The 14,878-nt window shown below is 38.4% G+C and overlaps 2 protein-coding genes and 1 pseudogene across 4 annotated transcripts in view; all 3 read right to left on the reverse strand.

Annotated features, from left to right (window-relative positions):
* The window catches only part of LOC306880092 (forkhead box protein O3-like), a 33,413-nt gene extending 23,911 nt beyond the window's left edge, over positions 1 to 9,502 (reverse strand). Inside the window, exons 1-2 of one of the 2 annotated variants that reach the window (XM_079433388.1) lie at positions 8,899 to 9,502; positions 7,347 to 8,039 (exon numbers count right to left, since the gene is read on the reverse strand). In XM_079433388.1, coding sequence (XP_079289514.1) covers positions 7,347 to 7,871 — 525 coding nt within the window. In that variant the 5' untranslated portion in view covers positions 7,872 to 8,039; positions 8,899 to 9,502. The remainder of the gene's footprint in view (positions 1 to 7,346; positions 8,040 to 8,898) is intronic. The other variant, XM_079433389.1, reaches the window with a different exon arrangement.
* Positions 1 to 14,878, reverse strand: part of LOC306879751 (enhancer of rudimentary homolog) — a 1,222,178-nt gene that overhangs the window by 554,559 nt on the left and 652,741 nt on the right. The gene's annotated exons all lie outside the window — the stretch shown is intronic.
* Positions 13,189 to 14,878, reverse strand: part of LOC306880635 (lactation elevated protein 1 homolog B-like) — a 28,592-nt pseudogene continuing 26,902 nt past the window's right edge. The window contains exons 11-13 of the transcript in view: positions 14,111 to 14,251; positions 13,802 to 13,915; positions 13,189 to 13,565 (exon numbers count right to left, since the gene is read on the reverse strand). The product of the transcript in view is annotated as a lactation elevated protein 1 homolog B-like (transcript). The remainder of the gene's footprint in view (positions 13,566 to 13,801; positions 13,916 to 14,110; positions 14,252 to 14,878) is intronic.

Raw genomic sequence — 14,878 nt, forward strand, 5'->3', positions numbered from 1 at the left:
GTGGAAACCATGCTAGATTTTTTCCAGGATTCTTTCATGAATAGAAAGTTCTTGAAAACAACATTTATTTGAAATGCAAATCATTTTCTAACATTATAAACATCTTTACTTTCAGTAGCTTTTTCCATCGAAATATGCTAATTTAATTTACACGAATATGCGAATGTCACATAAAACATGCGAATTAAGCACCGTTTCCATTCAACGAGTCAAAGAGAACAAAATCGTCACTTCCTGATAAACTGGCACTAAATATCACTAAGAAAAGTAGGAAAAGCCACTGAATATGATAATTTTCATATAGCCTATTATAAATTACTTGCGCCTCAGAGCGAGCAGACGAAACACAATTAATGCGATCATTGCTTTCGGAGGCAGATGCCTGCTGTTCGGAAATGCAGTCGTGTAAGACAATTATACAGAAATAGCCTACTTTGATGATTTCAGAAGGACTAAAACAACATTTCAGATGCTGTGCAATGAGATCGGTCCGCTGGTTAGTCAAGTTATCCCGTCCCATTGTGCAAAGTCACATTACTTTTTTTGATGAGCATGGTGGAATTTATTTGGTAAATGTGTTTCCATCGTAATTTATGTGCATTTTTTCTTATTGGATAAAAAGTTGATCCTACTCAGTTGTGCGCATACATTTTTCATGCGCATATTTAGAATTTCTGCCCAGCATTTTTTTATGCGATATTCCAAAATGCACATAAAGATAGGTGGATTGAAACACAGCTTCTGTTTGTTCATTTGCTGAATTATTATTCATTATTGAAGTGCCACAAACATAATTTGTTTGACCATTTAATCACCCTCTCTACCTCTTTAACTCTCTTTTTTGTTGCTATACTTATAAAGGGAAGGTTTAACCAAATATGGAAATTTTGTCATCATTTATTCACCCTCAAGTCATTATAAACCGGTATGTCTTCCAAAAGTAGATTTGGAATGACATGAAGGTGAGTAAATTAACAGCATTTTCAGTATTATCAGAGGTAACAATGAGATTCCAAAACTATTCTTGTGAACAAATTCTGTGCAAAGATTCTCCATAAAAGCTGCACTAATATGCTGCTTGTCTGCCACGTCTGAGTGATTTCTTGTTGTCAATCACTGTGTCAAATTTCAAGCAGGCACTGTGATTGTTTTGTGAATGTGTAAATTCAAAATTATTAATAAATATACAATAAACCAAATGATTAAGTGTTAATTAAATTGAGTCAGTTTCTTCTACCATCCATAATGTTTTCAGTGCATTGGACCTACTGTAGACTGGTAGACTGATTAGGTTTTTTTTTTTGATTGGCATATTCAAAGACAGAGAATTATCTTTTCTGAGAATGTGCAATGCAAAGGAAGAACAAATGAGAGACAGACAAATACAGACAAACAGTGAGAGCAGCGTGTCAGTGATGGCAGTCTGAGTAAGACACACAAGAGATGCCCACGAGCTGTGGAGCGATTTCATGCCCCCATAAACACTGTGGCACACATGGGAGTATAGAGAGAGATGGATGGGGGAGGACGGCAGGCAGAGGTTAATGGGACAAAAATGAGCAAATCTAACTAAAAATACAGGCAGTATTAGAAATTAGAACGGCTGCCTTCAAAGATGTGATAAAAGGCATGTGCCACATTACTTAAGGCCATAATATTCCTGATATACTGCTTCCGCACTTTGCCTGAGCTGGCTGATAACAAACTGCTGATGTTTCCAGCAGCTGGAACCATTGCAGACTTTACTGCCAAGTCAGCACTTTGGCCCCATTCAGCTTGATCCACTGGCCTCCACTGACATCCATATCACCAGAACTGACCCCGGGGCAGGTTAAAGACAGGTGTGTAAACACTGAAGGTGCAGTGAAAAGAGATAAGCCTCCGCTGATAGCGTGCAAGGCAATGGACTCTTAAAACAGATAATAGGAATGTGCCAGTGACCTCACCGCCCGCCTAACATCTGATTGGCCTGTTTATTTAGGACACACTGTATTGATAAGAGGTGTTACTTTGGCGTTGTGTCACAAACTGTACTGTTATAACATCAGTTCTTGGAAAATACTTTGACTTTAAGAGGAATTCAGATTGAGAAACATTCAGACAAGGAGATACTTAGTGAGCAATCCAAAGACCACAGTGACGTGGAAAAAAATCCCTAAGCGTTTTAGGTGGAAACTACCTACAACAGCAGTTTTCCAATTCTAGAAAACCACTGTCCTGCAAAGTTTAGCTCCAACCCCAATTAAACACACCTCAAACAAGGTCTTTAGGATTGCTAGAAACAGTTGCGTTGAGACAAGAGCTAAACTACAGGATGTTGGCCCTCCAGAAGCAAGAATGGATGCCCCTGACCTCCAAGCTTTTGTGCACGCACAATTTGTTTTTATATTAACCAAATAATTTTAATTGTATTAGAGGCAGCATTTATTTGATACACAAATATAGTATTAACTGTAATATTGTGAAATATTACAATTTAAAAATAACTGTTTTCTATTTTAATATATTTTCAAATGTAATTTATTCCTGTGATGGTAATGTTAATTAATAGCAGCCATTTCTCAAGTCTTCCGTGTCAATCATTCAAATATGTTGATCAATGCTTAAAACAGTTGTTCTGCTAAATAGTTTTGTGGAAAATGTGATTTTTTTTTTTTAAATCAGCATTTATTTGCAAATTGAATTATTTGTATGTTTGATATAAAACTATGCAGCATTGTTTTGGACCTACTCCGTGATTGTTGCTGTTAGGATTCAGTGTGAAGATAAATTAAGTAATCCAACTGATGGCCATCCAAACCTGTAGCTTGGTAAAGTTTCCTAGATTTTTGTCTAGGTGTCATATAGCCTACTTATTTGGCCCATAAAAATGTTGTACTGGGTTCCATTGATTTATGCTGTGTGGTTATGGCTCTGTCAGATACACAAGCCATCATAAATTTGACTACCAAATTCACAATGTCCATGTGGCCGCTGTGGTGTTATGTCACAGAAAATAAAGGAGGATCTGAAAGCCTTACATCATCACAGACCCATATTTAAACACCTGCTCCACAATCGAAGCCACACTCAATTTACCATAATCTGGGTTAATCAATCCAATCTTTTGTCTAATCAAAAGTCGACACATGCACACCCACGTATGAGCACCAAGTCTGCGTCACCACAACCAGGCTAATAATCGCCCACTCCTGTCTGACAATGTTTCTCTGTTATCTCTCAAAGGGCTGATGCATGAGATTGTCACTGAGGATTTATTTCCCTAAAACGGTCATTTCCCTCTGTTCACTGCAATAATCACTCTCCACAAAGCCGCATCTCCTCTCATTACTGCTGGCTTTGTCTGGCCAAAAGCTCCTGACATAGAAATCTAGCTTTATTGTACTCAATTAAAGTTTAAACAAGAACTATTTATCTGCACCGTGACAGGCAGACATACGTAATTGGAAATGACGGGTCGGGAACAAAACAAATTAAAGTTTCAAAAGCCTCAGGTCAGGTCAGGTCAGAGCAAGCACACCTTTAGAAAACGGAGCGGTTACATTAGGGGCACAAAAAGGTGGGAAGAAGCAAAGGCTGAACTAGAAATACATTCAAATGTCTTAACCACAGCATATCTACTTCTGACGTGCCACTGTAGATGCTGTCTCATCAGTAAGTCAGTGTTTTAATCAAACGTTTTCATATATGAAAATGTCTGCTGGGTGAGAGGGGAAAAGTGCATAAGAATTAGAGCAAGTAGTTTTACTGTTTATGGCCCTTTGTTCAATTAAATGAACAGAAATTGCAAAACATCTGTGTGACCTCTCACGCACCTAAACATGACCAGGCATGTATAAAAGCACCAATCATGAACATTAACACTGAAAACAGTGACTGTACATGAGTGAACAGTCATAGCCACGGCAACATGTCTGCACACACCTCCCACACATTTTCTCTGCACATTTAAAGTCTTTAAAGTAATTTTCATTAAAATGAAAATTCACCCAATGTATTTTCACATTTTTATTATGGATCTTATTGAGCACAGTTCACCTGTGCATGTTTCATTTTTTTTAATGTTTTTTTGGTGAGGTATGCAAGTCGCCACCCTACATTTTTTTTATTTTTCATGATAATCCGTTACACTCTGATGTACCTCACAATACGGAAGAAAAGTTCAATTTCATCGTGATAAGATACAGATATTATGTACAGCACTTCTAGGAGTGCAGTTTTGCACATGTAATGTGAATATATATATATATATATATATATATATATATATATATATATATATATATATATATATATATAAATATTAATGTTGTATTTGTTTACCCCACCCTCTTGACAATAAACAGATTACAGGAAAAACTTTAAATAGCCCACCTACATCCTGGAACCGTGCCGATTGAAATTTGCAGAATACAGACCCTCTGGAGGGTGCCCAGACTGGTTTCATCATAGCGACTGAAAGATTTCAATTGGGCCTAGCGTGGCAGCTCAGCATATTAAGTGTTCCAGGAACAAGAATGGTGCAACACATTAGAGTAGAAGCTTGCTCTTTTTAAATTACATAATCTGATTATATTTCAGATGTGAGATAAACAGCAGGGTTACGCAAGGTAATAACATTGCAAAGAGGATAGAGACGAGTGTGTGGTGGACACAAGATTACAAGATTAAAAGCAGTGAGCTGGCAAATGTACAAGTGTGTGTGAGAGACCCTCAAGAGATGTCAATGAAAAATTGATAAAATGACCCAAATTAATGCTCGAAGCACTGAATAATTTAAAGGCTAAAGAGTAGAGTACATAATTTGGCTCTAGAGGAATGATTTGTCTCTGCAGGAGCTCATTGTGAAGGAAAACGATAAATCAATAAAATCTCATCACTTGTACACCTGCAAAGGAAACCTATTCCAACACATTCTGGACTTTATTCACATTAAATGTGATTGTATAACCAGATCATTAAATAAACACACAGCATTATCCTGTAATATTCAGTGTAGAGAGTAGGAGGAGGGTGCTGTAATGTCATCTATGCTATAACAGTCATCCCCCCCCCCCCCCCTCCTCTCTCTCTCTCTCTCTCTCTCTCTCTCTCCTGCAGTCACAACAGTATGTTCAACAGAAACAAAGGAATGCCTTTATGAGATCACATGTCATCCAAACTCTCTCATTAAAGCAGAGAGGACCAGTGACCTGGTAGCCATAGTGATGCAGCTTGTCATTTTTGCACCTGTACTTGGCCATTCCAGCCCTTAGTGTTTGGATAAGACATTGTATGCCTACTTATCTTTTGTTCCTCTTGCGGTTTCTTAATTTAACTTTTTTTTTTAATTTATCCTCATTCCTAATTAGCGTGAAAAATGGCCTTTCTTGCAGGTTTTGCAAACATTTTATTGTAAAATGCAAATGTTGACAATACCTGGAAAACTTCGGTGGGTCTCAATGCTTATGTTTTCATACTTCAAGTATCTGTTTTTTTCAAGTATCAAGTATCTATCCATCAAGACAGGATTTAAGTGAAGTGGTTTTACTGGAATGTTGAGATATTCTGAGTAGGTGGAAATTTAAAAAAAAAAAAAAAGAATTTCAACATTTGCATGAATTAATTGTTTAAAATATTGAATTTCCATTTTATGCAAACTTCAACTCTGGTAAATAAATTCAGTGTCAATTCTTTAAATGACGCAAAACACGTTTGTATGTGTGTGATGCATTGTGTACATGCATGTTTTACTTAAATGCTAATTGCAGGAGTGTTTATCTGAGGTTGTGTTACAACCGGCATCCACACTCCGTACACACAGATCTGCTCCGAGTTGTCAGATGTTTGCTGGAATGTGTGTCATATTTAGAGCTCAAGGTGACAGTAGCAAAGTTCAGTGGAATACGTTTAGACGTTTTTCCACATATCAGAAATGGCAGCAGGCACTGGACTACTGGTTGTAACAGAGACCAGGGGGAGGTGTTTTTATTTGTGTGTACTTATGCTAGAATTGAGGTTATAATAGTATTTGATCATAAAACATGTTTGACTAACAGGTAATGTTTTGCATAGCAGTTTGAGAAATATGATCGTGCACACACACGGTTCTGAATGCTAGACGAGTCGGTGTGCAAACAGTTCCACGCTGAGCTAGAGTCCACACAGTTTGCCGTTGCCACAGACCCGGCAGTAACTCTCCTTTCACGGTTATAATTCATGGCTATTTACGGCCAATGGGATGGGTGAGCTGGGCCTCCTGCCACAAACTCAGCCCTTGACCTTGCACTCACAACCCCACCATACACCCCCTCCCCCAACCCTCCCTCGCTCTGTAAGTGAAAGGCCCATATGTCTTGTGCTGGCTTCTGCCCATGGCCATGACATTCCCTTTGAAGGCAGTCCTGCTTGCTGACTGCAAGGAGAAGTTCGCGCCATTCTGAGTTGTTACGCAATTCCTAATGCCATTCAACACCTACATAAACAGTCTGGGCAGCTTCTAGAGCGAGTACATTTACCATGCAAAGTTTTATGTAAGCCGTGTTGCGTGGATATGAACAAAGTCATTTGGATGCATGGACATTTATTAGGCTTGGCTCTGAGGACATATTATTTATGGCTTTTAAACATTATCACAAGACAAAGTCCATCTAAACTAACTTTAACAAATTGTTTTGTTGCACAAATTTTCCATACTGATCATGCCTAATTTGCTGTTTATTTTTATGCTGGCGTCCAAATAGTTTGTTTATAAGAGACGTCACTGCCCCGTTGAGTCACGTGCACACGAACCCTCGAAACCTTTCCAGTTTTCTGTGCGTGAGTAAGCATGGCCAAAAATGCCAGAACATGTGTTTCTGGTTGTGATGCAGAAGGAGATCGTGCATGGAATAAAAGAGACACTTGCGCACCTTATGACACGCATTCTCTAGCGCAGTGGATCTCAACCTTGTTCCTGAAGGGGCCCTCCAACAGTACACATGTTGTATGCCTGCTTAAAGGGATATTCCACCCAAAAATTACTTCCCCACATGTCATTCCAAACCTGCATACCTTTCTTTCTTCTGTAAAACACGAAAGAAGATATCTTGATGAATGTAGGCAACCAAATCGTTTGGGGTCCCATTGGTTTCCATAATATAGCTATTGAAGTCAGTGGGAACCAAATCTGTTTGGTTACCAACATTCTGCAAAATATCTTCTTTTTTGTTCCATTGGTTTAGAATGACATGAGGGCGAATAAATAACAGATTGTCCCTTCATACCTGATTAAACTCATCATCTTATTAGTAGAGACATCCAGAATTTATAGTGTCTGGTGGCTATCAGGACCACAGTTGGAGGCACTGCTCGAGTGGAGTGCTTACCTTCCAACCAGCTGAGCTGTTGCTGTCGCCTTTGTCTTTAAAGTATGGGACGCTTCTGACCATCCAGTCGTAGATCTGGGACAGTGTCAGTCTCTTGTCTGGCGTGCTCTCTATGGCTTTTGAGATAAGGTCTGCGTAGGACAGGTTGCCCCATGCGTTCCTCCTTGAAGATGACTTCCGGGGAGTTTGCTGTTGGCTGCCCTGACCGCTCGCCTCCAGACTCGCCGTGGTCGCAGAAGTGGGCTGAGAAGTGTTCTCCAGACCGCTAGCGGGATGCAGTTCCTCAGCCAGGCTTGGGCTGCCATTTTCCTCTCCTTCACCCACACTGTTGGCGTTGATTGCCATCGCATTGTCATCCTCATCATCCTCTTCCTCTGGGATTATGTCTGTGTCATTGGACGCAGGCTTCGCCGAGCTGGACTCTGGCAGCGGCCAAGTGCATGATCTCGGCCGTTTCTGTGGCTCAAAATCCGGATCAATAGCTACGTCCAGAGAGGACAGTGGCTCCAAGGTTGTCTCTGCCATCACCTCTACCAGCCTTCTCTGACGCTCCTCTATACGGTCTTGGTCAAAGTTATATAGGCAGTGGGAAGCGGTCACAGTCGCATTCCATGAATGCACCTCTACTCTAAATGGTGCTTATATGCTTCTTGAGCGACTAGTGCAAATCTTAATGATAATTAACACCCCTCCCTGTGTTTCAGGAAGACAAAAATGCAATACAAAATTTAAAGCCATATGACTTAAAATACAATCATTTATATACAACTGAGCATTATATACATACACATTACAGAAAGAAATTATGCACTTTCAATTTAACATTTTGACGTCAAAATAAGATCATTTTAAGCTACTATTTCAAAAAACCATTAAACGTACAATTAAACGTATTATTTTTCGATGTGTCTGATGAACCGGTTAAATTGAAACGCTTCTGGAAATGTGAAGTGCACGCGCACGCGCAACACTCACGTGAAGATATAAACAAAGATTAACGTGTATACTGTATGCAAAGTGCTCCGCTTTCATTTCAGTTTAACACTTGCTTGTTGGCACATATTCTCGCTCGTTACACTTTCATAATGACACACTCTGACTCAAATTAGATTATTCGTATCTCAGTGGAGATGACCGCACGAATGATATTAAAACCACTGTTATTGTGAAAGTGAAAGATTTAGGACACAAATGTATTGCTATTCCATAACAATATTCAATATTATTAATATGATAGTTGGCTTGATTCCGAAAAACAGCCTGAATGCAAAGGGGACCAATAAGAGAAACATTTTATAAATTTTTCAAATTTAATTATTCATGTGAGTCTACAAGTATTTGCAATATTTTCAAAGCCTATTTAGCATAATTGTATTATATGATTCCAAACAAAATATTATTAAATGACCTCTTAAGGTCTATTTGCACACACGTAATTCGCAACTGTCAACCAGCACATCTTACCTAATGTAAATAACAAATCCAGTACATTAATAAAATGTGTGAGTGTATATGAGTATACATTATAATATTAGAATGCAAAATGCAATACCTCAACACGCACCATTCAGCCAGAGCCGTTTCTCTTCTCTGTGTCGCACTCCAGTCACTTGGTGCACTGATGTAATACAACTATATCTTTCCAGCGCACTTCGCCAGTAGCCACGGACAAAGCGCCACAACGCACACTACCATCACAAGCAGCAAGTCACTGTAGTGACAAAAGAACTGACTTGTCAGAGCCACTGCACATTCAGCGGGCTAGAGTCAGATCAAGACAACTACAATAACGAGGACAGAACTACGCGTGCTCGTAGACTGCACTGATCATTTTGTATTATTTGCTAGTTGGACCCGATGTCTCCTCGCATTCCGAAGTCTCTTTAACAATTAAAGGTAGAGACGCAACTACCGCTTAATGACAATGTCTTGTTAGAGCGCGTGCCAGTGCCTCGATGTCACGAACGGTATATTGCGGAGAATTCCCATCCAGAAAGCCTTTTCTCTCTCTGCACCTATCTATCTATGTAAAGGCACAGGAGGACTATCTACTCTAATCGTCTGTCAGCACTCAAGCGAGCTCAATTTAGGACTGAGTGACTGGAGGAGGGCGAGAAGAGAAGCGCAGCCTCTACTGCTGACAGGGACCTGCCCCCTAGATTCCGCGCATGGGATCGCCTCTTAAAGGGCCACTGCTCCTCATCACGGCTGCCAACAGGCGAGAGACATGTTCAAACAAGTCACTCCAAGCACCGAGAGCCCTTATCAGTTTATCAGATTACAGGTACATCTAAAAAAAAAAAGAATATCGTGAAAAAGTTCATTTTTTTTCTTGTAACTTATTTCAAAAAGTGAAACTTTCATATATTTTAGAATCAATACATGTAAAGTAAAACATTTCAAACGTTTTTTGTTTTAATTGATGATTAGAGCTTACAGCTCATGAAAGTCAAAAATCAGTATCTCAAAATATTAGAATATTTACGTTTGAGTTTAAATTAATGACCATCCCTACAGTATACATTTCGGGTATCTCTTGTTCTTTGAAACCACAATAATGGAGAAGACTGCTGACTTGGCAATGATCCAGAAGAAGAACGTTGACGCCCTCCACAAAGAGTGTAAGCCACAGAGGGTCATTACTGAAAGGTGTATCAAAACATATTAAATGCAAAGTTGACTGGAAGGAAGAATTTGGGTAGGAAAAGGTGCACAAGCAACAGGGATGACCGCAAGCTCGAGAATACCATCAACCAAAGCTGATTCAAACACTTGTGAGAGCTTCACAAGGAGTGAACTGAAGCTGGAGTCAGTGCATCAAGAGTCACCACGCTCAGACGTCTTCAGGAAAAGGGCTACCAAGCCACTTCTGAACCAGAGACAGCATCAGAAGCGTCTTACCTGGGCTGTGGAGAAAAACAACTGGACTGTTGCTCAGTGGTCCAAAGTCCTCTTTTCAGAAGAAAGTAAATTTTGCATTTCATTTGGAAATCAAGGTCCCAGAGTCTGGAGGAAGAGTGGAGAGGCACAGAATCCATGTTGCTTGAAGTCCAGTGTGAAGTTTCCACAGTCAGTGACGATTTGGGCTGCCATGTCATCTGCTGGGGTTGGTCCACTGTGTTTTCTGAAGTCCACAGTCAACGCAGCCATCTACCAGGAAATTTTAGAGCACTTCATGCTTCCTTCTGCTGACAAGCTTTATGGAGATGCTGATTTCATTTTCCACCAGGACTTGGCACCTGCCCATACTGCAAAGGTACCGAAAGCTGGTTCAATGACCATGGTGTTACTGTGCTTGACTGGCCAGCAAACTCGCCTGATTCTCATATTGTCAAGAGGAAGATGAGAGACACCAGGCCCAACCAAGTATTGAGTGCATAGAAATGAACATACTTTTCAGAAGCCTGAAATTTCAGTTTAAAATATCCTTTTTTTATTGATCTTATGTAATATTCTACTTTTCTGAGACACTGAAATTTGGGTTTTCATTATCTGTAAGCCATAATCAAAATTTCAAGAAATAAAGGCTTGAACTATTTCACTCTGTGTGTAATGAATCTATATAATATATGGGTTTCACTTTCTGAAATGAGTGACAAAAAATATTGACCTTTTTCACAATATTCAATTTTTTTTAGATGTACCTGTAGATTCAGTTGCTCGAAATTGTAGTTCAGACATTCAAACAACATTATCTGGGCATATTATCTGGAATGTGCTATAGATTAGAGACATTTTCAGGTAACTCAAGTAACCAGAATTAGCCAATAGTACAGTATTAAGGGAGTTGGTGTGACAAATTTGTTATAATCAGATGCCTGATAAGTAGCCTTATATCTTAAAGGAATAGTTCATCAAAAATTTTGTCATTTTCTCCACTGTTCCAATGCAGTATTAGTCTTCTGTTTGAAACATGTCCTTATGGTGGATTGAAATGAAAAGGTCTCCCCATGTTGTAAATGCCTGTTACAGATCTTATTTTTATTTATTTATTTGACCTAAAATGTCATAACTGGATCTTCCAGGGGAACAACACTTCTCTCTAGTAAATTAGGCAGGTTTTCTCCAATAATTTAAGTCTGCTTAAACTCAGCTGTAAAAACCCATTCATCTGTCCCCATTTTTTGAGTGAAGCCCACTTCTCAAAATCCAATCAAGAAGCGACAGATCTGTTACGTCGCAATACAGAATGGAAGATTTGTTGCTATTTTGGTTTTAAATGGTCTTGGCATTTAAACTTACTTTCCACTTTCAATGGATGTAAAATTGCCTATTCTCCTCCAAGAAAGAAAATAATGCAGGTTTGTAAATAACATTTTAATGGAACTATTTCTTTAAATGATTAATAACGAAAATATTGGCATTTAATTAAAAGAAAATTGCTCTTGTTTTACTTGCTCTGGGGCCACTGACAAATGTTGAGGCATGTCTTGTATTTGCCTTCCGCTGGCCCTTTAATCCCAGCGTGAAGTCGTTCTCCATGACACGCCCCCTGCTGCCAGCCTCGTTTTATTCAAACACATGACGTAATTCATAATCAAGAAATTTGCTCTTATCAAAACACGAGCACGTCTTTGTTCCTGCAGAGATGCGTATTTTCTCGGGCGCGGTGAAAACGACGATCTTTGTAAAGGAATGCGCTCCTCTTCCACCTGTACGCATCGACACAAAGGCTAATCGCATTAATCGAGCTACAAGAAGATTCATAGTCGGAAATACTTGTAAAAAACATTCAGAACTCATATTACATAACTGCACGATTCATGTAGTAGGATATTAAGGTGGTGCTATTCTGTGATACTATTGCATGGCCAACAACAAGTGCCACTAAAGACTGTTTTCTTCTTCAGTCACTAAAGATGTAACATCAGCATTCTTTGCTCCTCTATTCACTCCTTATCTTTTTAAAATCAGCCCTCCCTCCTCGGTCTCCCTTTCCTTTGTTCCTAACCCTGCATGGATGGAAAGGTCTGCAGGTGACCTCTACAATAACTGTGTAGACACTAACTCTTGTAAATGTCTAAAACGGTTCCTTAGGACCTGAGACCAATAATGTCACTGTAGATTACACATATTGTCATGTGGAAGAAGCTGGATTATGAGTTGGTCCAAGGTCTCTTGCGGGACATGTATTTATGATATTTGGTTTCCTTTAGCCTGTATAAATGTTTGTTCAGTATTCCTGAGCATATGGTAATAGATGTATTGTTTGTAGGTGAAGGTGCCTAGTCTAGTTCTCTCTGGGAGGAACAGTTAGGGAGCTGCAGTATGCTTTGCTTGTGTCACGTAAAACAATAACACAGAGCACGTGGGTGTGAATAGGCAACAGAACTATCTTCTACTGCCACCTTCAGACCAAAATTAGAAATTACAGAAAATAGACCCTTTTAAATGTTAGGATTTTAAAGAAACTAGATTAGTACATTTTTGGAAGTTATGCTCATCGCGGTTGGTCAAAACAAAATACAAATCCAGTAAAATAAAATAAAATAAAATTTGTTTGTGGAGATTCATTAACATTACCAGTACAACCAATGTTTAATGTTTTATCATAAACATTTTAATAATTTAATAATGGAAGCCCATTTCCACCACATAAGAAAAAAATAATAATAAAATCACGCTTTGGTAAATCATAATTTATAATTTATTATATTACATTTTATAGCAATTATTATTACTTAAATATGGAAATATGCTTTGCTATTTAAGGAAGCACAACTGCATAAATTCACACTAGACATCAAATATTTAAATATATATAAAAAAAAATTCCCACTCCCACAGTGAGTGTGTATTCCAAAATACATAATGTACTAAATACAACAGAATACATGATCCACTAGAGGGTACTAGACGCCTTATTTTGCAGTATATGCATTGTCCTCCTGCAGTCCATGATATTTAGTTTTACGTATTAATGGTGATGTGAGCTTATGGACAATTCTTCTTGCTATTAAAGTAATTAGATAAGGCATGGAGTCCGTTTTTGGTGATGGAAATGTACCATCCCAAGTGTTTTAGGAAGCCACAAAGACTCTCCTGTCGACTCTATTAAGAGGTAGTTAGTTACTGCAAGGGAGTTTCAGTCCATGTTTGACTCCGATCCCCACTTAGCCAGTACTGTTCTGTCTGCATCTCTGTGAGGCGAGATATTGTCCTCTGGAAGGCAAAGACCTCTTCATCTGCTGTGAACAATGTCAGCCGCTCACTGGCCTCCTGAGCAAAATAAATGAAGTTCTGATGAAAGATTACAAATGTCTTTCTACAGGAATTAACAAAGAACCAAGGCTCATTAAAATAGTCATGTATAGATAAAATCTCTCTGGATTATTTATATGCATGCAACATTAATGTGAGCTGCCAGTATGTGTTTATGTATAGTTTCAGAATTATAATGTAAAATTATAATGTAATGCCATGAGGTAGTGGCACTGTTAGGGTGCTTTCATTACATCGGTCAGGCCGAGTTCATCTATCATTAGGCGATCTCTTGATTCCTCTCCAGTCATCGGTCCCTGATCAAGGAGGCGGTGTAATGGTGCATCAGCCAATATTGCCACTCTAACCTGAGAGTTTAAACACATAATTAAACCATGTTGATAGGTTGGTGGGGCTAACAGAGTATGACAAAGTTATTATGAAACAAATGTATTTGAGGATTGCACATGAATAAGTGTTTTTGATTCTGTAGATGGACATGTTTAAGGCCTGTTTGAGCTTGAAGGATGTCAGGGTTAGTATGTGTTTTGAAGAGTCATTACCTTTTGGTCATAAAAGTTGTCAATGAGTGTGGTGAAGCGTCTAGCCTGGTCCTTCATTCCGACTCGAAAGTGAGGAACATTCCGTATGATGACCGTGTCAAACTGCCGTGCGATTTCTAAATAATCAGCTGCACCCAATGGCTGTAAACAAAAAAAAAAACCCACAAACAAATAAATAATGACATAATATTAATGATTAAACAGAGATGTTTAGCCATATTTAGTGATCTCTTCTGCTTAAAGGGATAGTTCATCAAAAAAAACTAAAATTATCTTCATTTACTCATTCTCATAAGCTTTTGCTTCATTTTTGATTTCTATTCATTGTAATTAAAATGTAAAAAAAGACCACTACATTATTCAAAACAGAAGAATGAAAGTCATACAGATGTGGAATGACGTGTGAATAAATTATTTTTAAAAAAAGAAATTAATGCATGAAGGATGCATTAATTTGATCAGAAGTGACATTAAAAACTATTATATTGTTATTAAATCGGTTTCAAATAAATTGTTCTTTTGAACTTATAATATTCATCAGAAGTTCCAGGGAAAAAAGTATCATGGTTTTTACACATATATTAAGCAGCACAGCTGTTTTCAATACTGACATCATGACAATGAAGACTAGAGTAATGGCTGCTGAAAATTCAGCTTTGTGTCACAGGAATACATTAAATTGTAAAATGTATAAAATAGAAGTCATTTTAAATTTCAATAGATTTTCACAATTCTTACTGTATTTTTATTCACAATTTTTACTGTATT

The sequence above is a fragment of the Barbus barbus genome (genome assembly GCF_936440315.1).
Source record: "Barbus barbus genome assembly, chromosome: 14".
Classification (NCBI taxonomy): Eukaryota; Metazoa; Chordata; class Actinopteri; order Cypriniformes; family Cyprinidae; genus Barbus; species Barbus barbus.